Raw genomic sequence first — 25,881 nt, 5'->3', positions numbered from 1 at the left:
CCCCCCTCTCTCTCTCTCCCTCCCCCTCTCTCTCTCTTCCCTCCCCCCTCTCTCTCTCTTCCCTCCCCCCCTCTCTCTCTCTTCCTCCCCCCTCTCTCTCTCTTTCCCTCCCCCCTCTCTCTCTCTCTTCCCTCCCCCCCTCTCTCTCTCTCTTCCCTCCCCCCCTCTCTCTCTCTTCCCTCCCCCCCTCTCTCTCTCTTCCCTCCCCCCCTCTCTCTCTCTTCCCTCCCCCCTCTCTCTCTCTTCCCTCCCCCCTCTCTCTCTCTTCCCTCCCCCCCTCTCTCTCTCTTCCCTCCCCCCTCTCTCTCTTCCTCCTCTTTCCTCCCCCCTCTCTCTCTTCTCTCTCTTCCCTCCCCCCTCTCTCTCTTCTCTCTCTTCCCTCCCCCTCTCTCTCCTCTCTCTCTTCCCTCCCCCCTCTCTCTTCCCTCCCCCTCTCTCTTCCTCTCCCCCCCCTCTCCTCTCTCTCTCTCTCTCTCTCCCTCTCTCTCTCTCCCTCCCACTCAGCGGCACGAACGGCTGCAGAATTCTCCCTGGCTGAAGCACTTTCACACAGGTAGGAAGATGGTTTATTTAATCTTTTCTTGGCTTATAAATGTTTATTCAGGTTGGATTTATTTGTATAATATTTGTAGAAGTATAAATAAGGATTTATTGTCGAATTTAATGAGTTCCCCTCCCCCCCTCCCCCCCACTCGTTCTGGACGCCTAATTTGTAACCTGTGCCTGATTTTTTAATGTGTAGAACAGGTTTTTTCAGTTCTACAAAAATCTTCACTGGCTCCATTCTACTTTAGTTTGGAGTACATTTTCACTGTGGAAACTTTCAAATCAGGCGTCAGTGGCCGGACACGCCCCCTTTTGAAGAAAAAATTCTGTTCTAAACTAGAACTGTTCTACCTGACTAGAACTGCAGAAATAAAATGTGGAGAATTGCGATTTCTAAAATAGTCCGTTCTCCACCAGTTGCTCCTAAAAATCAGGCGCGAATCATGTGGAAACTTGGGCCCTAAATGAGTACTTTGCATCTGTCTTCACCAAGGAAGAGGATGCTGCCAAAGTCACAGTGAAAGAGGAGGTAGTGGGAATACTGGATGAGATTAAAAAATGATAGAGGAGATACTAGAAAGGCTATCTGTGCTTAAAGTTGATAAGTCACCAGGACCAGTTGGGATGCATTGTAGGATGCTGAGGGAGGTTAAGGAGGAAATTGCAGAGGTACTGGCCATAATTTTCCAATCCTCCGTGTTACACCCCTGTTCAAAAAAGGGTGTAAGCATAAACCCAGCAACTACAGACCAGTCAGTTTAACCTCGCTAGTGGGAAACCATAATCCGGGACAAAGTTTACAGCCACTTGGACAAGTGTGGATTAATGAAGGAAAGCCAGCACGGATTTGTTAAAGGCAAATCGGGTTTAACTAACTTGTTTGAGTGTTTTGATGAGGTAACACAGAGAGTTGCTGAGGGCACTGTGGTTGACGTGGTATACGTGGATTTCCAAAAGGTGTCAGCATGGATACGGAATTGGCTAAGTGACGGGAAACAGAGTAGTGGTGTTTTTCAGACTGGAGGAGGGTATGCGGTGGTGATCCCTAGGGATCGGTTCTAGGACCATTGCTGCTCTTGATATATATTAATGGCTTGGACTTGGGAGTACAGGGCACAATTTCAAAATTTGCAGATGAGACAAAACTTGGAAGTATAGTGAACAATGAGGAGGTTAGTGATAGATAAAAATTGACACAAAAAAGTGCGAAGTGATACATTTTGGTAGGAAGAAGAAGGAGAGGTAATATAAACTAAAGGATATTATCCTAAAGGGGATGCATGAACAGGGGGACCTGGGGGTATAGGTGCACAGATCGTTGAAAGTGGCAGGGCAGGTTGAGAAAGTGGTTAAAAAAGCTTATGGGATCCTGGGCTTCATAAATAGAGGCACAGAGTACAAAAGCAAGGGAGTTATGATGAACCTTTATAAAACACTGATTCGGCCCCAACTGGAGTATTGTGTCCAATTCTGGGCACCACACTTTAGGAAGGATGTGAAGGCCTTAGAGAGGGAGCAGAAAAGATTTACGAGAATGGTTCCAGGGATGAGGGACTTCAGTTATGTGAATAGACTGGAGAAGCTGGGGTTGTTCTCCTTGGAGCAGAGAAGGTTGAGAGGAGATTTGATCGAGGTGTTCAAAATCATGAGGGGTCTGGACAGAGTAGATCGAGAGAAACTGTTCCCATTGGTGGAAGGGTCGAGAATCAGAGGACACAGATTTAAGGCGATTGGCAGAAGAACTAAAGGCGACATGAGGAAAAACGTTTTTACGCAGCGAGTGGTTAGGATCTGGAATGCGCTGCCTGAGAGGGTGGTGGAGGCAGACTCAATCGTGGCTTTCAAAAGGGAGTTGGATAAGTGCCTGAAGGAAAAAAAATTGCAGGGCTACGGGGAAAGGGCGGGGGAGGGGGACTGGCTGAGGTGCTCTTGCAGAGAGCCGGCACGGGCTCGATGGGCTGAATGACCTCCTGTGCCGTAACCATTGTATGATTCTAATTAGTGTCAGCTATGGCTCAGTGGGTAGCACTTTCGCCTCTGGATTAGAAGCCTTATAGAAACTTAAAATTCTGATGGGACTGGACAGGTTAGATGCGGGTAGAATGTTCCCGATGTTGAGGAAGTCCAGAACCAGGGGTCACAGTCTAAAGATAAGGGGTAAGCCAAATAGGACCGAGATGAGGAGAAACCTTTTCACCTAGAGAGTGGTGAACCTGTGGAATTCTCTGCCACAGAAAGTTGCTGAGTCCAGTTTGTTGGACATATTGAAAAGGGAGTTAGATGTGGTCCTTATGGCTAAAGGGATCAGAGGGTATGGAGAGAAAGCAGGGGTGGGGTACTGAGGTTGCATGATCAGCTATGATATTGAATGGTGGTGCAGGCTCGAATGGCCTGCTCCTGCACCTATTTCCTATGTTTCTATGTTGTGGGTTCAAGTCCCACTCCAGAGACTTGAGCACAAAAATCTAGGCTGACTTTCCAGTGCAGTTCTGAGGGGGTGCTGTCTTTCAGATGAGATGTTAAACTGAGGCCCGTCTGCTCTCTCAGGTGGACGTATGATTCCATGGCACTATTTCGAAGAAGAGCGGCAGAGTCATCTATCCCTCAATCAACATCACGAAAACAGATTATCTGGTCATTATCACATTGCTGTTTGTGGGAGCTTGCTGTGCCCAAATTGGCTGTGGCATTTCCTACATTGCAACAGCGACTACACTTCAAAAAGTGCTTCATTGGCTGTAAAATGCTTTGGGAGATCATGCGGTCATGAAATGCGCTATAGAAATGCAAGTCTGTCTTTTAATTCCGGTGTTCACTGATCTCCGTGTAATCCAATGCTTTAATAGTTGATCTGTTCCAATAGTTACTGAAATAAAATCTGAGATATGACTCAATTAGTATAGCTCTAAATTTTAAAGCCAATTTTATTGTGGAGAAAATTTGATATTGCAGTTTATTTACCTGCTGTTGCCATTAATAAGGAAATATTTAAGTGTTTCCATAACACAGCAAGTAGATTGAAGAGCTTAATAGTTTAGTGTAACCAGAATTAAGTTACATGCAAAGACATTGTCTGATAGTATTGTGTGCTGTTGAGAGACTGTGGATTTATACAAAGGAAACCATTCATGTTTCTTGTCACAAGGCAACGCAAATCAAACCGCAGACGGGTGCAAGTTCATTCTGACTCACTCGTTTATTTTTTTATTTCAGAATCATTCACCATGAAAATCAAATGGAAGTAGTCAGCAATTGTGAAGTGCTTTCCATCCTATGTCTCCATGAGTGAATATCTTCTGCACGATGTACTCAGGATAACTTGTTTGAGATAGCACAGGCGAGATTTTGGTCTGCATGAAAGTGTTCCGTATAAAGTTGCAATGGATGAATATGCCACAAGGACTTATGGCACTAGTGTGCAAGACAACAGGCCCTTGTTTGGAGAGACATCAGCCACGGTAAGGACATATAAAAGACAGCGATTCATTGCCATCTCTGATATTTGTACATTCAAAGATTAATTTGAACATGGATCTGGATCCAAGTATTATCGTTTCAAATTTACTTTCATCCGATTCTTTGAAGCCCAAAGTAATTTCGCAATGTTGCTTTAAAATTGCTTGTTTCGTGCCTGCTTTAAGTTTGGTTTGAAATGTTTGCATTGTTTTGAATGAATGATAAATATGATAATGACGGTGAACAGTCAACCAATACCTGGAATACCCCTGTCCATCTTGGCCGAACATTGTGGATGATTAGTATATATTTTATTTTGATTGCAACCCCTGAAGAATGGTACAGTAATTTAATCTGTAGTATCTTTGCACACGCAGTTTAAATTTTCAGATCTCGGTGTACCAACATTTAAATTTTTGGTTAATTTAACTGAAGTTTTCAAACCTAGTCTCATACCACTTACCACGGAGCTGTCTAGGGAGTACCCAGCCATTTTAAGGGAATTGAATGGTAGACTGTATATTCAAAGCAGCTTACTTTTTAGATTGTGTCTCTAATGTGATAGAAGAGTTGGAAAGAAAGAGTTATACTTTTAAATATAATTATTTGCTGCTATTAACTTTGTAATATCACACTTTTTGCCTTTGAAACTGCACACACAGGTTTCATCTCACTATTTGCAGCAATATCATAAATACATAGAACACATTTATGATTCAGCTACAAAGTGAGCCGCAGAAACCTTCCCAGATAGTCTGAAATGTGTTACAAGCACACACCAAGGAGTCAGTGTTATCGAGCAGTTCATTAATGTACGTTTTATAACGCGCAGCAACTTAATGACATTTTATTTACAAACATATGAACAATGAAGGACGTGTAAAGACCCTTTGGTCCATCGAGCCTGTCCCACACAATTGTGATCCCTTGTGTATCACAATTTATACACTCCATCCCACTCCAAACCATGTGATCTCCTGAGAGAGGCAAAAAAACAGATCATCTAGGTGATCAAAATGAATCCAGGAGATCACTCTGGCCATTAAATTCCCCGCAGTACCTACCCTTTTATAAGAGGTGATCTCCACCCCAGCCAGAAACAGGTCCGGCTCTCGCTTGAAGGAATTCAGTGAATCAGCGTCCTCTGCACGAGACGGCAGCCTGTTCCAGAGGCCCACTGTTCTCTTGGGGGGGGGGGAAGGGAAAAGGCCGAAAGGCCCACCTCCTGACCTCTAATCTTCTAATCTTACTGATGGGCCTTTCAAACACTAAAGCCTCAGTATGGAGACTAAATCCGGGTTGCAGGGAAGATGCACATTGTAAATCACTCAAACGTCAATCCCACTGTTTACATAAGAATACAAGAAAAGCCAGGGATAAGAGAAGGCCATTTGGCTCATTTGAGGTTCATCCCTCGACTACATTGCCTGCCCCATCGTGTCCTCTTACTGTATTTTGAGTAAAACTAATAATTTTACTTGTTATCCTGCTTGGGAGATTATTCCAAACATTTTATAATTATTTAAGAACATAAAATAAGAAATAGGAGCAGGAGTTGGCCATTCGGCTCCTCGAGCCTGCTCCACCATTCAATAAGATCATGACTGTTCTGATCCTGGCCTCAACTCCACTTCCCTGCCCGCTCCCCATAACCCTTGACTCCCTTATCGTTCAGAAATCTGTCTATCTCCACCTTAAATATATTCAATGACCCAGCCTCCTCGGCTCTCTGGGGAAGAGAATTCCAAAGATTCATGACCCTCCTGAGAGAAGAAATTCCTCCTTATTTCTGTTTTATATGGGCGACCCCTTATTCTGAAACTCTGCCCCCTAGTTCTAGATTCCCCCACAAGGGGAAACATCCTCTCAGCATCTACCCTAATTTAAAACACAAATTTAATTTTTTGAATAAATTTAAACATTTTAATGGGGTTAAAAATAAAACATAACTAATTTTAAAAAATTATGTTTAGATAATTAAAATTAAAAAAATATATATTTATTTAAACTCTTGCGCTGATGAAACAAAATCCCTAAACCTGCTTTTACCAGGCGTAAAAGTTTCCTGGGCATTCGCTGGTGTAGGGTGTTTGTTTTTCACTCTACTCTGATTCTTGGACCTCGGAACTTATAGTGGGAAAGGACAACACATGGCACTAGGCTTAACTCAGTGTCAGTTTATTACGCAACAAAATCCGACTAAAACTACATGACTAGATTTCTGAGAGAAATTGACGTAAGATACACAATCGTCCTTCCTGGCTGTAGCTATTGTATGTTCATGGTCATTGGTTCCTTGATCGGTTGGTTATTCTTCTGGCCGTTCTCTGCAGTGCTGTTCCTTCCGTGTACATTCCGTACCTCACTTTGCTTTGGTACCGCTCTTTCGTTTCCTGCCAAACGATGCTGGACGACTGATGGAGTAACCTCTGGGCTGCCTCTAGCTCGACTGATGGAACTGGTCGATCTGGGCTGCCTCTAGCCCGACTGATGGAACTGGTCGCTCCGCGCTGCTTCTGGCTCGACTGACGGAACTGGTCGCCTCGAGGTCTCCTGAGCTGCTTCTAGCTCGCATATTTATATCCACGATATGACTGATCTCCCGCCACTGCGGTTTTGATAATGTGTTTGCATCGATGCATTGTTTTGTGATTGACTGCAATAATGGACTCGTCTGTTTTCCCATTTGCATACTGAGTCTGCAAGGCTCAAGTTGATTTCTCATCTTAACACCCTGTTCCCAAAAAATGTGCCCCTGGTTTGGGTCCTTTGTTGTCTAGTCTTTTTACAGACTCGATGTCTCCAGTGGCTGTTTCCCCCACCCTGGTCAATCAAGTTCAGGGCCTCGTGGAACAACTCCATTGTTGTTATGCATGAAGTCAGTTTTGGTTCCTGACCACAATGTCCTTAATTGTCAAGCTTAATTCCAAAAGCTTGTATTAAATTCCAAGAGCTTGGATTAATCAATTTTTGATTCATGGTCTCCTATGCTTTTCTGAAGATTAGTAACCTTACGTTGGGCAAATAACCCAACTCTCCGTCAGCGAATGTCCATTTCCTGGGGATGCAGTGGATCTGTAGAGCTGAAATTTGACGTATCACAAGTTCTGGTTTTTCACGCATGTGCCTTGCACACGGAAAACCCGGAGTTTGCGGGCACTTGCGTGTGCGCACCGTGTATCCGATCATAGGCCCCAGAAAATCTGGGCCTTAGTGTGTGTTATGTTGCCCAATTTTCCAAACTTCTAAATGGAGAACATCAAAGGAGATATCACTATCTACTCTATCTAGAACATCCTCAGAGGTTTGTCAAGTGAATCTTCTGCTTCTAAGCACGTGCTGGCCCTTTGTTTTGAAGATATTTCTATTGAGGCACTGCTGCCACTTTGCCTCTCGGCATGGATTCCATTATTTCATTGTTACTGATGTTGGACCACTGGCCCTGGAGTTGCCTGTGTTCATTTTATATATACAGAGACTGAATTTCCTCCAAAGTTACTGTGGTGAGCTGGCATGAAATGGAGGATCGGGCATGGACATTCGGACAGAGGTGTTTCTCCAACTCTCTCCAATGCCATGTTTGGGATTTTCCTCTGGAAGTGACACTTGGCGTACAATATGTCTGCCCAAATATGGATTGGTGTAATATAATTGGATGGAAAGTACTGGATTATATCATACAATATATTTGCTGCCATTGGTACCACAGCATCTCCAGGGTCCTCTCTGCAATTCTATCTTTCACCTCCCAGCGTTTGCATCCTCCTTTCCCCCCCTATATGCCTTGCATGGTTTGTTCATTTGAGTGGATATGCCATTTATCTATTTGGAGACTGTTTATTTCACTTGCGCTTAATTTTTGATGGATTTTTATGCTAATTTTGTACACTCAACATTATTGTTTTAAAAGTGTTCCATTTATCCTCGATTTCGATGTCCTTTAGCAATTCCCAGTGAATTCCTCGTTGGTTCTTCCGTCTTTCCTTTTGAAGTTTACCACTTTAAAATTATGTCCTTTATTTCTTAGTTCTTAATGATGCAGAGTGCCAGAAAATCTTTTTAAGAACATAAGAAATAGAAGTAGGTCATTCGGCCCCTCGACCCTGCTCCGCCATTCAATAAGATCATGGCTGATCTGATCATGGACTCAGCTCCACTTCCCCGCCCGCACCCCGTAACCTTTTACTCCCTTATAGCTCAAAAATCTGTCTATCTCCACCTTAAATATATTCAATGACCCAGCCTCCACAGCTCTCTGGGGCAGAGAATTCCACAGATTTACAGCCCTCTGAGAGAAGAAATTTCTCCTCATTTCAGTTTTAAATGCGCGGCCCCTTATTTTAAGATTATGTCCCCTAGTTTTAATTTCTCCTATCAGTGGAAATATCCTCTCTGCATCCGCCTTGTCGAGCCCCCTCATCATCTTATGTTTCAATAAGATCACACCTCATTCTTCTGAACTCCAATGTGTATAGGCCCAACCTACTCAACCTATCTTCATAAGTCAATCCCCTCATCTCCAGAATCAACCTAGTGAACCTCTCTGAACAGCCTTGAGTGCAAGTATATCCCTCCTTAAATATGGAAACCAAAACTGTACACAGTACTCCAGATGTGGCCTCACCAATACCCTGTACAGTTGTAGCAGAACTTCTCTGCTTTTATACTCTCTCCCTCTTGCAATAAAGGCCAAGATTCCATTTTCTTTCCTGATTACTTGCTGTACCTGCATACTCACTTTTTGTATTTCATGCACAAGGACTCCCAGGTCCCTCTGTCCTGCAGCACTTTGCAATTTTTCTTCATTTAAATTATAATTTGCTTTTCTATTATTTCTGCCAAAGTGGATAACCTCACATTTTCCCACATTATACTCCATCTGCCAAATTTTTATCATATTGTAGCCCCGTCTCCCTAAAATTTGCTTAACTCACATTATGGATGTTCTCCTGAACATCTAACGGAACCGTACTGAACTAGGAGTTGGTTCCAGTGGAGTCCTTGACCGTGTGGTTAAAACCAATCAGCGCTGTAGCCGATGGTTCGGATTCTGTTGTATTACTTCCATTAAGGAACTCCATTAAAAACCATTACATGACTGTGGCTAGAGTTTTGGTAGGTGTGATGATGTGTATGGCACTAATTGTGGTAAAGGGAGACAGCAGACCTCAGTACTTGAACTGGAATAATAAAGCCTTTTTCACTCTGTCACATTCCCTGTATGTATACTGTAACATCTAGAAACCAAAAATATAATAATGAATAGTCAGCATGGATTTCAAAAGGGAAAGTCTTGCTTGATCAACCTCATTGAATTTTTTGAGAGGGTAACAGAGAGAGTAGCCAAGGGTGATGCAGTAGATGTAATTTATCTAGATTTTCAAAAGGCCTTCGCTAAGGTACCCCATAATAGACTGATGGACAAAGCCAGAGAATGCAGAGTCAGGGGACAAGTAGCAGAATGGATAGCTAGCTGGCTTCAAGACAGAAAGCAGAGAGTAGGGGTAAAGGGTAACTGTTCACAGGGGCAGAAGGTGGGTGGTGGTGTTCCACAAGGATCAGTGCTGGGACCACTGTTCACAATTTATATTAACAATTTAGACTTTGGAATCAAAAACACCATTTCTAAAATTGGGGGCGATACTGAGGGGGACTGCAACAAATTACAGGAGGACATTAATAAACTTGCAGAATGGGCATATAATCAGCAAATGAAGTTCAACACAGATAAATGTGAGGTATTACATTTTGGTAAGCAGAATAGGGGGGTCACTTATTACTGGGAGGGTGTGAGTCTAGGTGGGGTAGAGGAACAAAGGGATCTCTGATACAAATACACAAATCTCTAAAAGTTATGACACAGGTTAGCAAGGCCCTAAAAAAAAAAGCAAACCAGGCACTAGGGTTTATTTCTAGAGATATAGAATTGAAAAGTAGGGAAGTTATGCTGAACCTGTATCGAACCTTGCTTAGACCACACTTAGCGTACTGCGTACAATTCTGGTCGCCATACTATAAAAAGGCACTGGGGACGGGGCAGAGAAGATTTACAAGGATACCAGAAATGCGAGAGCATACATATCAGGAAAGGATGAACAGGCTGGGTCCCTTTTCTCGTAAAAAGAGGGCTGAGAGGTGACCTAAAGAGGTCTTTACAATTATGAAAGGTTTTGATAGAGTGGATAGAGAGAAAGTGTTTCCACTTGTGGGGAAGAGCATAACTAGAGGCCATCAATATAAGATAATCACCAAGAAATCCAATCAGGAATTCAGAAGAAACTTCTTTGTATAAAAAGTGGTGAGAATGTGGAACTCGCTACCACAGGGAGTGGTTGAAGTGAATAGTATCGATGCATTTAAGGGGAGGCTAGACAAGCACCCTCAAAGCCTCCTCGATAAAAATGCAACATCCCCACCGACACCCGGGAGTCCCTGGCCAAAGACCGCCCTAGGTGGAGGAGGTAAATCCGGGAGGGCGCTGAGCACCTCGAGTCTCGTCGCCAAGAGCATGCAGAAACCAAGTGCAGGCAGGACCTCTTTAGGAAGGAGTGTGCGGCAAACCAGACTCCCCACCCACCCTTCCCTTCAATCACTGTCTGTCCCACCTGTGACAGAGACTGTAATTCCCGTATTAGACTGTTCAGTCACCTGAGAACTCACTTTTAGAGTGGAAGCCAGTCTTCCTCGATTTCGAGGGACTGCCTATGATGAGACAAGTATATGAGGGAGAAGGGAATAGAGGATGTAAGGGTTTCTAAATGCCTACTCTCCCATTACACACACTTCTTTGAATAAGAACAAAATACGCACGGCACAATGTTTTGGCTCAACTAAGAATCATTTGTTTATTGAACATACACTCAATTGCCTCCCCTGTATACAAACTTCAGGATTTATATGGGACTAACAAACCCCTACGAAAGGGTCATTTGCATCGCCACAACTTGACACAGTGAAACCTGTCCACGATTTGACTGCTACACACAAAGTTACCCAGACCCAATCACAAAACCCTTCTATGATTTGGCTGGAACAAAACATAGAATCACCAATTCCCCGGCTGTCTTCTGAGGTTGACTGTAGGTCCTTTTCTTGGTTGCAGCTTTTGTCCCGAAGACACACCACTGTCTTCTGTTGCTGTTTCGACTCTGTTCCTGTACTGCTTTCCCTTGAAAATGGCTCCTCTTTATACCAAAAACCAGTTTGTGATCTCGAAACAGATTTAACATGGTGGCAGCTTCAAATGTGAACCCTTGATGGTTAATTGTCCCTCATTTAGGGTCATTGTCTATGATTACCTTGGCCACCGCCTGTCTCTAGGGTGAGGTCCTTTACAAAGTAACCTTCCCAAGGTGACCTCATTGGTTTCTAGTAGCATTCGTATTGAAATGGTTGAGGGTCCGGCCTATTTTCTGGGTCGACACTGATATCAGCCTTTCTGCAGCCATGGTCCAAGGTACACTTTTTAACAATGTAATAACCCCTTAAGGTAAATGAATAGGTGAACGTTCCTGTATCTTTTCAGACAGAAACCACTGAAGGTGTGAATGTCTCTCCTCTGGTGCTCTGCTGCTGTCCAATCTCTCGATGAGTCATAGTTTTGCTGCAATAGTCGGGACCATTGAGTGTGTGAATGGCAATGTCTGGTGATTTAGATCGATGGCAGATATCCTGTATCATTGTCTCCCATGTCTGATGGTTGGGCTGCAATGTTTGAATTAACCCTTTCCTGCCCAGCTCTTTTTGCGGGCTGCAATGCAGTTCTGGATTTTTATATTTAATCGTCCAATTTTTACCGTTGGTATTATGAGGAAAGATTTATATGAGGAAAGATGGGAGGAAACCCGAATGGACTGGTTGGGCCAAATGGCCTGTTTCTGTGCGTTATATCCAATGTAACCCGATGAAACATGGAACTGTCTATTCTTCATCATCATCATCATCATAGGCAGTCCCTCGGAATCGAGGAAGACTTGCTTCCACTCCTGAAGTGAGTTCTTTGGTGGTTGAACAGTCCCAATACGAGAGCCACAGACTCTGTCACAGGTGGGACAGATATTCGTTGAAGGAAGGGGTGGGTGGGACTGGTTTGCCGCACGCTCTTTCCGCTGCCTGCGCTTGATTTCTGCATGCTCTCGGCAATGAGAGTCGCAGTGCTCAGCGCCCTCTCTGATGCACTTCCTCCACTTAGGGCAGTCTTGGGACAGGGACTCCCAGGTGTCAGTGGGGATGTTGCACTTTATCATGGAGGCTTTGAGGGTGTCCTTGCAGTGTTTCCGCTGCCCACCTTTGGCTCGTTTGCCGTGAAGGAGCTCAGAGTAGAGCACTTGCTTTGGGAGTCTCGTGTCTAGCATTTGAATGATGTGACCTGCCCAGCGGAGCTGGTCGAGTGTGGTCAGTGCTTCAATGCTGGGGACGTTGGCCTGAATGAGGACACTGATGTTGGTGCGCCTGTCCTCCCAGGGGTTTTGTAGGATCTTGTGGAGACATCGTTGGTGGTATTTCTCCAGCAACTTGAGGTGTCTACTGTACATGGTCCATGTCTCTGAGTCATACAGGAGGGCAGGTGTTGCTACAGCCCTGTAGACCATGAGCTTGGTGGCAGTTTTGAGGGCCTGGTCTTCAAACACTTTTCCTCAGGTGCCGAAGGCTGCACTGGCGCACTGGAGGCGGTGTTGGATCTCGTCGTCGATGCCTGCTCTTGTTGATGGGAGACTCCCGAGATATGGGAAGTGGTCCTGCATTTTTCCTGTAGCTGTTGCGGAACAGCGCCAGCCCTTATACATGGCCTTCTTCGACCTTACAAAGGCCTTTGATACTGCCAACTGCGAGGGTCTATGGAGCGACCACCTCCATTTCGGATGCCCCCAACAGTTCATCACCATCCTCTGCCTGCTCCACGGTGACATGCAGGCAGTGAACTGCCTATTGCCCATTTGGGGAAGGCCAAACTGTAGACATTAACTGCTCTCACAAGTCACAAAACAAAGATCCTGTGATGTGGCAGCTCATTCACCCCCACTGAAGTGTATGTAAGAGAAATTATTGTAAAAGCTGGTCCTCTCCAATGTGTGACGTGATCGAGGTTTGTTTAACGCGAATAAAACTAGTAACGCCAGGACGGATAACCACCGTCACGGTTAAACGTTGAAACTTGCCCCTGGAACTTGTGTTGAACACTGCTAGTTCATTGTTAGGCTACTTGATGTGTTCCAGCAATGTGAGTGTCACTCACAGCAGTGTGTTTTTCTATAATCCGTTTGATTTTCTGTTTTAGTACATACTTTCCAATAATGCAAAGTGCTCAGAGAAAATGATCTCCCAATGTAGTTCATCATCAGTGGTTTAATACACATTTCCAGCACTGGCTTTAATGGCATTGTGAATGTCAGCAAATTACTGATCTCTGTTACTGATTTTGTTTAGGTAGCTAAAACTCGTCTTTGTTACTTATTTTCTGTAAAAGACGTTCTGTAACATCCTGCCTCACTTTCCATTATGTGGTTGAGACACAACACCCAAAGAACTGTTGTCATAGATGCACCGATGGTACTTAATGTCTTCATTCTGGTCAGACACGTTGCCCATTTTAAACCTTGATTAACCAGGAATACTAATCTAATCATTCAGTCTAAAGTATTCTACAAAGCCTTGCATTCTAGTGATATAAGTAGCCCTTAAAAAGCTCCATTCCCCCTCGTGTATTTAACAGTGAATGCTACTTAGGTTTGTACTCTGAGTTCTGTCCCTTAAAATGGCTGGATGTCCTTTGGCGAGCTCTGTGGATGGTGTGGTTTGGCACTGGGCTGTGTAGCCCAGGAAGATCGCAGGTTTGAGCCTCTGTCTCTGCGGAGTTGGTTAATTTCGAGCAGGCCAGCAACAGGAGCACAGTGTCGACATTCGCTGTCTTGGATCACACCTGCCGACTTGTGTCAGTGCGATCTACACATGCTGTGCGCCACAGAGCTTTTTTTTTACATGACTAATGAAATGAAAATAATCAGTAAAGTTTCCCCTGTATCTTTGATAAATGCAATGCAGTTTGAAAGGGTATTTAAAGTTAATTGGATCATGGTATTTTTACACCCCGATTGTACGCATCTTGAAATTTTACTTACACTGTGTTTTTCAGGATCGAATTATCAACATTGTTGTTGGTGTCCTCACATCTTTGTTGCTAATAGTAAGTACAGAGGTTTCAAATCTTAGCTAATTACCAGTAAACATCATTATCAGCTTGGTTCTTCAGTGCTATCCATAGATGATAAGTATTCAGGAAACACTAAGTGTGCATAATGGGCAAATTTTGGACACATGCTAGTATGTCCTCGACACATGGAATCGATTGCTAGGAAGGGTGGTTGAGACCAGGATATTGGATTCCTGTGAAACAACTAGATGCTGTAATGGGAAAACGGTAGCATCAGCATTCTGGAAAGATTTAATCAAATAGGTCGATGGTGCATCTTTCTCTGAACCTGTCATGATCAGGCAGTACACTGGCGATGGGAGAGGGAAGATCAAATTGGTTCACTTGAAGATGGTTAGTTCTTGTAAAGATTTTCAATTTGCAACCCTATTCAAATTGGAATTACCTTTGTGTGTACTTATTATTAATGCTTGCATTGATTTGCTATTTTATCACCAGAAAGTGCTTTATACACAGATGTGTTGAAGCACTGTGACTGTTATGTAGACAGATTTGGTTCTATATTAGTAACTCTCAAAGAGCAGTGAAGTGAATGATCAGTTGGTCTGTTTTGTGTGTGTGTGTGGTATTGGTTGAGGGGGTGAGGTGGGGGATACATTGGCCAGGACACCAGGAGAATGCCGTGCTCTTTTAATGGTACCGTGGAGTCCACCTGAACCACGAAAGCAGGAAACTGGACCCTCAGGCTAACTTCAGATCTGAAAGGACAATCCCTCCAAGAATGCCGACTCCCTCACTACCTCATTTTGATTGTAGTTTGAGTTATGTAGAAAATCTTTTACTCTGGTATTGGAGGACTGATTTAAATTCATGGTGTTGCCAGTCAGAGTATAGTATTGTAGACATAACACAATCATTAGTGAAGAATCTTCTCTTTATCCAACCGTGTGCAGTGGTAACTTCATTATCTGGCAGTGGGAACGTGCCTTAAAGCTAAGTAGTGGGCTGGGCAGGAGATGGATGATGTGCGGAGGTAGTCCAAAATGGATGAAAATAAGTAAATTCCGGTTTAGTGAAGAGAAATAACAAAAACTTGCATTTATATAAAGCGACTTTAATGTAAAAAAAAAATCCCAAGATGCTTCACAGAGGCATACTCAACAAGAAATGGGGGCGAGACCAAAGAAGGAGATGGGATGGGTGAGCAAAAACTAGGTCAAAGAGATGAGCTTTAAGGAGGGCCTTAAAGAAGGTGAAGAGGTTTGGGATGGGAATTACAAAGCATGGTGTCTATGTGGCTGAAGGCACAGCTTCCAATGGTACAAGAACTTGTATTTATATAGTGCCTTTAACATTGTGAAACATCTCCAGATGTTTCACGCAGTATTATGAGATTAAAAATTTGGCACCGAGCCACAAGGATAAATTAAGGCAGGGAGGTAGGCCTTAAGGAGCATCTTAAACGAGAAACGAGAGAGAGGTTTAGACAGAGATTTCTAAACCAGGATGAGAATTTTGAAATCAAAGTGTTGCTTAACCGGGAGCCAATGTAGGTCAGCGAGCACCGAGGTGATGGGTGAGTGGTACTTGGTGAGAGTTAGGGCATGGATTACCGAGCTTTGGAGGGGTGAGATGGGAGTATGCTCAAGGGCCAGAGTCCAAGGAAGAGAGTTTGGGAGCGGGGTGGGGTCTCGGGGTTGGAGGAGGGGCAAGGCCTTAGAGACTTGAACACAACGTTGAGGGACCAGAAGCCAATGCAGGTTGGCACGGATGAGGCGATGGGTAAGCGGTACTTGGTATGGGATAGAATGTGGATAGCAGAGTTGTGAATGGGCTGAAGTCTATGGAGGGTGGAGGAGGAGAGCATGGCCAGGAGAGCATGGGAAAACTGACATAAATCCACTTCAGTTTGTCGCTGCCTTTTTGATTGAGCAGTCATCATTGTGGGTAAACACAAAAGCTCCTTGTGCAAGCCCTTTCCCTTGATTCATGTGTTGGAACAGACAGTAAGTTATGAGAAATCTCTTGATTTACCCATGGGCGCTCCAGTACAATTTCTTCAAGTCCTTCTATACGCTGAGGCCATCGGGTTCAAATATGTCAGGCATTTATCCTTGTTACAGTTGCTTCTGGCTGCAGCCTGTTTACCACTGAATATAAAAGAAAGATTTGGGTTTCTACAGTGCCTTTCACAACCACTGGATGTCAAAGCTTTTTACAGCCAATGAAGTACTTTTTGGAGTGTAGTCACTGTTGTAACGTGGGAAACGTGGCAGTCAGTTTGCGCACAGCAAGCTCCCACACACAGCAATGCGATAATGACCAGATAATCTGTGTTTTTGTTATGTTGTTTGAGGGATAAATATTGGCCCCAGGACACCAGGGAGAACGCCTCTGCTCTTTTTCGAAACAGTGCCGTGGGATCGTTGCGTCCAACTGAGAGCAGAAGAGGCCTCGGTTTAACGTCTCATCCAAAAGACGGCACCTCTGAGTGCAGCACTCCCTCAGTACTGCACTGGGAGTGTCAGCTTAGATTTTTTTTTGTGCTCAAGTACCTGGATTGGGACTTGAACCCACAACCTTCTGACTCAGAGGCGAGGGTGCTGCCCACTGAGCCACGGCTGACACTGCCAAAAAGACATCCACAGCTGTGACATTTAATGCAATTGAGTAAGAATCTACATGGGTTTATTTGTGAGAGACTTGAGAGTATGCAAATAGCACAAGGAACAAATCTAGACTCTTGAAAGTTTGTTCTGAAATGGCAGGTTCTTTTTGAGCTAGGATCCCATTTGGACTTATTTAGGTCTGGACCAAAGAATTTTTATTCCTGAGAGAAGCTTCATTAAGATGGACTTTGATTGGGTGTTCGATGGCTATTGACCCCCCTCCACTGCCTTTTAAATAAAATTAGTTTCTGGGATGTGGGTGTCACTGGCAAGGCCGGCATTTATTGCCCATCCCTAATTGCCCCTTGAGAAGGTGGTGGTGAGCCGCCGCCTTTAACCGCTGCAGTCCGTGTGGTGAAGGTGCTCCCACAGTGCTGTTAGGGAGGGAATTCCAGGATTGTGACCCAGCGATAGATTTCCAAGTCAGGATGGTGTGTGACGTGGAGGTGGTGGTATTCCCATGCGCCTGCTGCCCTTGTCCTTCTAGGCTGCAGAGGTCGCGGGTTTGGGAGGTGCTGCCGAAGAAGCCTTGGCGAGTTGCTGCAGTGCATCTTGTAGATGGTGCACACTGCAGCCACGGTGCGCCGGTGGTGGAGGGAGTGAATGTTTAAGGTGGTGGATGGGGTGCCACTCAAGTGGGCTGCTTTGTCCTGGATGGTGTCGAGCTTCTTGTGTTGTTGGAGCTGCACTCATCCAGGCAAGTGGAGAGTGTTCCATCACACTCCTGACTTGTGCCTTGTAGATGGTGGAAAGGCTTTGGGGAGTCAGGAGGTGAGTCACTTGCTGCAGAATACCCAGCCTCTGACCTCTTGTTGCCACAGTATTTATGTGGCTGGTCCAGTTAAGTTTCTGGTCAGTAGTGACCCCCACCCCCAGGATGTTGATGGTAGGGGATTCGGCGATAGTAATGCCATTGAATATCAAGGGGAGATGGTTAGACTCTCGCTTGTTGGAGATGGTCATTGCCTGCCACTTTTGTGGCGCAAATGTTACTTGCCACTTATCAGCGCAAGCCTGAATGTTGTCCGGGTCTTGCTGCATACGGGCATGGTTGGGCCTAGGACGCTGCCCTAAGGAACTCCTGCAGCGATGTCCTGGGGCTGTGATGATTGACCTCCAACAACCACAACCATCTTCCTTTGTGCTAGGTTTGACTCCAGCCAATGGAGAGTTTTTCCCGATTCTCATTGACTTCAATTTTACTAGGGCTCCTTGATACCACACTTGGTTAAATGCTGCCTTGATGTCGAGGACAGTCACTCTCACCTCACCTCTGGAATTCAGCTCTTTCGCCCATGTTTGAACCAAGGCTGTAATGAGATCTGTACTGCTGTGCTTCTACTCTTAGCAGTCACCCTCTTAAGATGTGCAGTAAGGCAATCAACAGCCCTCCTGAGAAGTTTTGAAGTACTTAAAGCTCTTTGTCATAAGAACATAAGAAATAGGAGCAGGAGTAGACCATACGGCCCCTCGAACCTGCTCTGCCATTTAATTAGATCATGGACTCGGCTCCACTTCCCTGCCCGCTCCCCCTAACCCCTTATTGTTTAAGAAACTGTCTATTTCTGTCTTACATTTATTCAATGTCCCAGCTTCCACAGCTCTCTGAGGCAGCGAATTCCTCAGAAGAAATTTCTTCATCTCTGTTTTAAATGGGTGGCTCCTTATTCTAAGATCATGCCCTCTAGTTTTAGTCTCCCCTATCAGTGGAAACATTCTCTCTGCATCCACCTTGTTAAGTCCCCTCATAACCTTATACGTTTCGATAAGATCACCTCTCATTCTACTGAATTCTAAAGAGTAGAGGCCCAACCTACTCAACCTTTCCTCATAAGTCAACCCCCTCATCTCCGGAATCAACCTAGTGAATTTTCTTTAAACTGCCTCCAAAGCGAGTATATCCTTTCGTAAATATGGAAACCAAAACTGCACGCAGTATTCCAGTTGTGGCCTCACCAATACCCTGTCTAACTGTAGCAAGACTTCCCTGCTTTTATACTCCATCCCCTTTGCAATAAAGGCCAAGATACCATTGGCCTTCCTGATCACTTGCTGTACCTGCATACTATCCTTTTGTGTTTCATGCACAAGTACCCCCAGGTCCCGCTGTATTGCGGCACTTTGCAGTCTTTCTCCATTTAAATAATAACTTGCTCTTTGATTTTTTTTCTGCCAAAGTGCATGACCTTACACATTCCAATGTTATACTCCATCTGCCAAATTTGTGCCCGCTCACTTAATCTTTGATTATATTAGGATTCGGAGAGTATCTTCTCCACGATATGGGGCCTGTGCCAAGGTAGCAGTGGAGGGCGTGCCGTTGCTTTGAAAGAGCAGGTGTATTCTGCCACTTCAATCAGGAGGCCAATACATGTGTGCTCCTCAAAGAGCAGATAAACATTCATAAGGATCTGCCCACATGAAGTGCTGGTCCCATTGTGGATCAGTTGCATTAACCAAATTGGCACAGGTTGTCTGAATCAGAACCTAGTGTTCTATATAACAATATTTGGCACATAAAAAAATATTTTCTTTAGTGATTGCAAATAACAGTAATAGCTTCTGCAAAATGTAATACACGATTGACGGAGTGTTCATGATTAATTATGTAAATGTGAAAATTAATTATCTAAATATGAAAATTAATTATCTAAATGTGAAAAAAGTCTTGAATTCTGACCTTGGGTGACACTTTATTGTCAGACTATAGGTAATTTCCTTATTAACTCATTGATTTGCTTATTGATGCTTGCTTTATATAAACACACACATGCAATCATAATCCGCTCACAAAGCAAAGTCAACATTTTTTTCTTGTATTGCTCCTTGGGACATTTTACTACGTTAAAGGCGCTATATAAATACAGGTTGTTGTTTTAACCAATCATAACCAGCTTATTAGCAGCAAGGGCAGATGGGAAAATGAAGCCAACTTGACCAACCTCAATAAAGAACGCTCCCATCCGATCAACTTCGATAATGGAACATTCACATTGAACAGCACAGTGAGACCTTGTAAATCACGAGGCCATGGAAGTTTGAGAATAACACAGCACTGTTGGCCTGCAGCAGAAACCAGACAGATCAGGAAGGAAGGAGCCTGTGCAGAACTTTAAAAAAAAAGCTTTATGCATTGTTTTGTAAATAACTTATTTATTGTGGAAAACAAGACGAATGCATTTGGGTACGGTCAGGAGACACTATGGAAAGAAAGCTGCTTAAGTGTAAGTAATTGGTTCAGGGACCCTTCATAGGGTAAGAAGGTTGAGAGGAGATTTGATCGAGGTGTTCAAAATCATGAGGGGTCTGGACAGAATAGATCGAGAAACTGTTCCCATTGGTGGAAGGGTCGGGAACCAGAGGACACAGATTTAAGGCGATTGGCAGAAGAACCAAAGGCGACATGAGGGAAAACGTTTTTACGCAGCGAGTGGTTAGGATCTGGAATGCGCTGCCTGAGAGGGTGGTGGAGGCAGACTCAATCGTGGCTTTCAAAAGGGAGTTGGATAAGTACCTGAAGGAAAAAAATTACAAAGCTACGGGGAAAGGGGTGGGGGAGTGGGACCGGCTGAGGTGTTCTTGCAGAGAGCCGGCACGGGCTCGACGGGCCGAATGGCAACCTTTCGTGCTGTAACCGTTCTGTGATTCTAGGTTCGAATGGAAAGAAAAGGTATAAAAAGGAGATCCCAGGAAGGATTAATTGTAAAAGACCTGATGTGTATGAAGGAAGCAAACCAGGTTTATCTGTCTATCTGCACTCGTCACTAAGTCAGGAAGGCGCATCTGCTTACTCAGCAGTCCCAGTAACCCATTGTTCACAGAACTTGACACATTATGGTACCTTGAATAAAAATACCCTTCTTAGTTGAAGTTCTGGGAAAAAAATAGGAATGTTAGTGGAGAATAGGTGCAACCAGAACCAAGTGAAAGCAAGTAGTTTTAACCGATTTAAGGCAAACTGATTGAGATCACTATTTTAGTCATCGTGTATAAACATAGCCCGTGCATGTCCATTGCACCTGGTGAAGCAGAACCTATTCTAGCTATAAACTGCATCTCGTTACCAAGGTTCCTCAGTGTCTTGTAGTAAGCTGACATTGCACAATTCTTTGCAATTTTAAAAACTTTTAGATCAAACCCTTTTCCCAATGATGTAGTATTTTGCACTGCGCACAGGGATAAGAGATTACATGCAAGACAAATTTTACATGTGCTTACTTACAATGGGAATGGCACCACTGACAGCTGTGGCTCAGTGGGCAGCACTCTCGCTTCTGAGTCAGAAGGTTGTGGGTTCAAGTCCCACTCCAGAGACTTGAGCACAAAAGTCTAGGCTGACATTCCAGTGCAGTACTGAGGGAGTGCTGCACTGTCGGAGGTGCCATCTTTCAGATTAGACATTAAACCGAGGCCCCGTCTGCCCCTTCACATGGACATAAAAGATCGCATGGCACTATTTTGAAGAAGAGCAGGGGAGTTCTCCCCGATGTCCTGGGGCCAATATTTATCCTTCAAACAATAGATTATCTGATCATTATCACATTGCTGTTTGTGGGAGCTTGCTGTGCGCAAATTGGCTGCTGCGATTCCAACATTACAACAGTGACTACACTCCAAAAGTACTTCATTGGCTGTAAAGCGCTTTGAGACACCCGGTGGCCGTCAAAGGCATTATAGAAACATAGAACATACGTGCAGGAGTAGGCCATTCGCCCCTTCGAGTCTGCACCACCATTCAACAAGATCATGGCCGATCACTCGCCTCAGTACCCCTTTCCTGCTTTCTCTCCATACCCTTTGATCCCTTTAGCCGTAAGGGCCATATCTAACTCCCTCTTGAATATATCCAATGAACTGGCATCAACAACTCTCTGTGATATAGAATTCCACAGGTTAACAACTCTGAGTGAAGAAGTTTCTCCTCCTCAGTTCTAAATGGCTTACCCTAATCCTTAAACTATGTCCCCTGGTTCTGGACCTCCCCAACATCGGGACCATTATTCCTGCATCCAACCTGTCCAGTCCCATCAGAATGTTATATGTTTCTATGAGATCCCCTCTCATCCTTCTAAACTCCAGTGAATGCAGGCCCAGTCGATCCAGTCTCTCCTCATATGTCAGTCCTGCCATCCCGGGAATCAGTCTGGTGAACCTTCGCTGCACTCCCTCAGTAGCAAGAACGTCCTTCCTTAGATTAGGAGACCAATAATGAACATAATATTCCAGGTGAGGCCTCACTAAGGCCCTGTACAATTGCAATAAGACCTTCCTGCTCCTATACTCAAATCCCCTAGCTATGAAGGCCAACATGCTATTTGCCGCCTTCACCGCCTGCTGTACCTGCATGCCAACTTTCAATGACTGATGTATCATGACACCCAGGTCTCATTGCACCTCCCCTTTTCCTAATCTGTCGCCATTCAGATAATCTGCCTTCGTGTTTTTGCCACCAAAGTGGATAACCTCACATTTATCCACATTATACTGCATCTGCCATGCATTTGCCCACTCACCTAACTAGAAATGCAAGCTTTCTTTCACCAGCATAGGGCATTTGCAAGGTTGCCGAATACTTCACAATGCTGTCCAAGATCAGACGTTTTGACTCTGTCGCTATCCCGTTTATATTGAAGCTTCAGACAGAGATGATTCTTGTGGCTTTTGGAGATTCAGTTGATGTCTTTCCTCCTGTGCTGTAACTTGGCTTGCCCACCTCCAGTTTGATGTTTCCTTTATGGTCCGAGCCAGAATCCAGGCCCGAGTGTTCCAAACTATTGCTTCTTGTTCAGGATAAACACCCTAGTTCTGCTGGCAGGTGGTTTCACAAACAGGAACTGAAACAATGGCCATGAGAGAAGTGCAGGTGCCACCAACCAACCGGCTTTCCCCCCGGCCCATACTGTTTTTTGAAAGGAATATTTTTGCAATTGATGCATCCATTTTAAGAGCAGTATTCTAAAACTGGAAGGACAGGAGTTTGAATTAATGTTGGTGTTGCACTAATCACTGGAAGGGAAGGACAGTTTGCGAGAGCTGGAGCTGTTGTGATTCTTCCCATGAACTTGTGCCTCCTATAGTGTGGGAGGCCACACTCTTTTTAGTTAATTTGAAATAAATTGCACTGGCTAAATCTGTGGATTTTAGCTCATTTCAAATGGACTACATCTGGAATGTTTACAGTTTGTAAATAGGAAATAAATGTGGCTATTCCGGCAGTTTGGTTCAATTTTAGGATTGCAGGTTGAATGTTGGGCGGAAGGGTTAACATGGTTACGTTGGTGCTATTCTGAGATGTCAGAGCCACTGTAAGGCATGAATAAATCAAAGTGGAGAGTCTCAAAGCAACGACCAAGCCAATGTTTTTTATGATTTTATGAGCAATAGAAATTTTCTCGAATTGAATATTGGGAAGACTGAAGCCATTGTTTTCGGTCCCCGTCACAAACTCCGTTCCTTAGCCACTGACTGCATCCCTCTCCCCAACTCCTGTCTGAGGCTGAACCAGACTGTTCACAACCTTTGTGTCATATTTGACCCTGAAATGAGCTTTCAACCACATACTCACAGCATAACTAAGACCGCCTATTTCCACCTCCATAATATCGCCCGTCTCCACCCTTGCCTCAGCTCATCCGTTGCTGAAACCCTCATCCATGCCTTTGTTACCTCCAGACTTGCCTATTCTGATGCACTCCTGGCCGGCCTCCCACATTCTACCTTACGTAAACTAGAGGTGATCCAAAACTCGGCTGCCCGTGTCCTAACTCGCACCAAGTCCCGCTCACCCATCACCCACTGTGCTCGCTGACCTACATTGGCTTCCGGTTAAGCAACGCCTCGATTTCAAAATTCTCATCCTTATTTTCAAATCCCTCCATGGCCTCGAACCTCCCTATCTCTCTAACCTCCTCCAGCCCCACAAACCCCCCCCCCCCCCCCGAGATATCTGCACTCTAATTTTTTTTACCTCTTGAGCATACCTGATTATAATTGCTAAGCCATTGGTGGCCGTGCCTTCTGTTGCCTGGGCCTTAAGCTCTGGAACTCCCTGCCTAAACCACTCCGTCTCTCTACCACGAGGGGAAACATCTTCTCAGCATCTACTCTGTCGAGCCCCCACAGTATCTTATGTTTCAATGTGATCACCTCTCATTCTTCTAAACTCCAATGAGTATAGACCCAACCTGCTCACCCTTTCTTCATAAGTCAACCCCTTCATCTCCAGAATCAATCTAGTGAACCTTCTCTGAACTGCCTGAAATGCGGAGACCAAAACTGTACGCAGTACTCCAGGTGTGGCCACACCAATACCATGTACAGTTATAGCAGGACTTCTCTGCTTTTATACTCCATCCTCCTTGCAATAAATGGCAACATTCCATTTGCCTTCCTGATCACTTGCTGTACCTGCATACTAACTGTTTGTGTTTCATGCACAAGGACCCCCAGGTCTCTCTGTGCTGCAGCATTTTGTAATTTCTCTCCATTTAAATGATTTGCTTTTTTATTTTTTCTGCCAAAGTGGATAACCTCACACTTTCCCACATTATATACTCCATCTGTCAAATGTTTGCCCACTCACTTAGCCTGTCTATATATCCCTTTGCAGATTTTTTGCAACCTCCTCACAACTTGCTTTCCCACCCATCTTTGTATCATCAGCAAACTTGGCTACATTACACTCGGTCCCTTCATCCAAATCATTAAAATAGATTGTAGATAGTTGAAACCCCAGCACCGATCCCTGTGGCATATCCACTAGTTACTGATTGCCTACCAGAAAAACAACCCATTTATCCAACCCTGTTTTCTGTTAGTTAGCCAATCCTCTATCCATGCTAATATATTGCCCCCAACCCCGTGAACTTTTATCTTGTGCAGTAACCTTTTAAGTGGCACCTTATCGAACGCCTTCTGGAAATCTAAATACACCACATCCACTGGTTTCCCCCTTATCCACCCTGCTCATTACATCCTCAAAGAACTCCAGCAAATTTGTCAAACATGATTTCCCTTTTATAAAATCATGCTGACTCTGCTTGACTGCGTGATGCTTTTCCAAATGTCCTGCTACTGCTTTTTTAATAATGGACTCCAGCATTTTCCCAACGACAGATGTTGGGCTAACTGGTCTATAGTTTCCTGCTGTCTATCTGCCTCCTTTTTTAAATAGGGGCGTTACATTTGTGGTTTTCCAATCCGCTGGGACCTTCCAGAATCCAGGGAATTTGCACCAACTATCTTTGCAGCCACTTCAAGTCCCTAGGATGCAAGCCATCAGGTCTATGGGACTTGTCCGCCTTTAGTTAGTCCCATTATTTTACCGAGTACTTTTTCTTTAGTGATTGTTTTAAGTTCCTCCCTCCCTATAGCCCCTTGATTATCCATTATTGGGATGTTTTTAGTGTCTTCTATCGTGAAGACCGATACAAACTATTATGTTCCCCATTATTAATTCCCTAGTCTCACCCTCTGGGGGACCAACATTTACTTTAGCCACTCTCTTCCTTTTATATACCTGTAGAAACTCTTACTATCTATTTTTATATTTCTTGCTCATTTACTCTCATCTATCTTCCCCCTCATTTTTTTTAGTCGTCCTTTTCTTTAGGACTTGGCCCCATTTATAAAACCTAGGATTCCATCGGCTTTTTTTATTTACAGCCATATCAATTTATTCTCTGACTTTTAAGATTTATGTATCTAAGCCCCCAAGTCGCTCGGTTCTTTTACTCCTTTTAAAGTTTTACCGTTTAGTAACTACAGGTTGAACCTCCCTTATCCAGAACCACCCCTTGTCCAGAACCATTCCCGGCCACCGGGTGGCGCATGCACAGAACTCCGACATGAACAAATTGAAGTCCTTCCTTGCTACCGACTCCTGCAATCGCTGGCCTGACCCCGCGATACACCGCACACCCCACCCCGCCATGATCTCTCTGCCGCACTCCCAGCCCCAATATCGCCTTGCTCAGTACCTGTACCGTCGAATTTACCGTGACCACCCCTTGTCCGGAAAAAATCCTTATCCAGAACAGGCCAGGTCCCAAGGGTTCTGGA

The 25,881-nt window shown here is 44.4% G+C and overlaps 1 protein-coding gene across 2 annotated transcripts in view; it reads left to right on the top strand.

The window, feature by feature from the left end:
- Nucleotides 1-25,881, top strand: part of tmem243b (transmembrane protein 243, mitochondrial b) — a 43,001-nt gene that overhangs the window by 13,850 nt on the left and 3,270 nt on the right. The window contains exons 3-4 of one of the 2 annotated variants that reach the window (XM_070897068.1): nt 3,760-4,004; nt 14,135-14,185. In XM_070897068.1, coding sequence (XP_070753169.1) covers nt 3,927-4,004; nt 14,135-14,185 — 129 coding nt within the window. In that variant the 5' untranslated portion in view covers nt 3,760-3,926. The remainder of the gene's footprint in view (nt 1-3,759; nt 4,005-14,134; nt 14,186-25,881) is intronic. The other variant, XM_070897069.1, reaches the window with a different exon arrangement.

This window comes from Pristiophorus japonicus, chromosome 13 (genome assembly GCF_044704955.1).
Source record: "Pristiophorus japonicus isolate sPriJap1 chromosome 13, sPriJap1.hap1, whole genome shotgun sequence".
Taxonomy (NCBI): Eukaryota; Metazoa; Chordata; class Chondrichthyes; family Pristiophoridae; genus Pristiophorus; species Pristiophorus japonicus.
The sequence above is the reverse complement of the archived record's forward strand: the minus strand, read 5'-3'. Positions and strand labels throughout refer to the sequence as shown.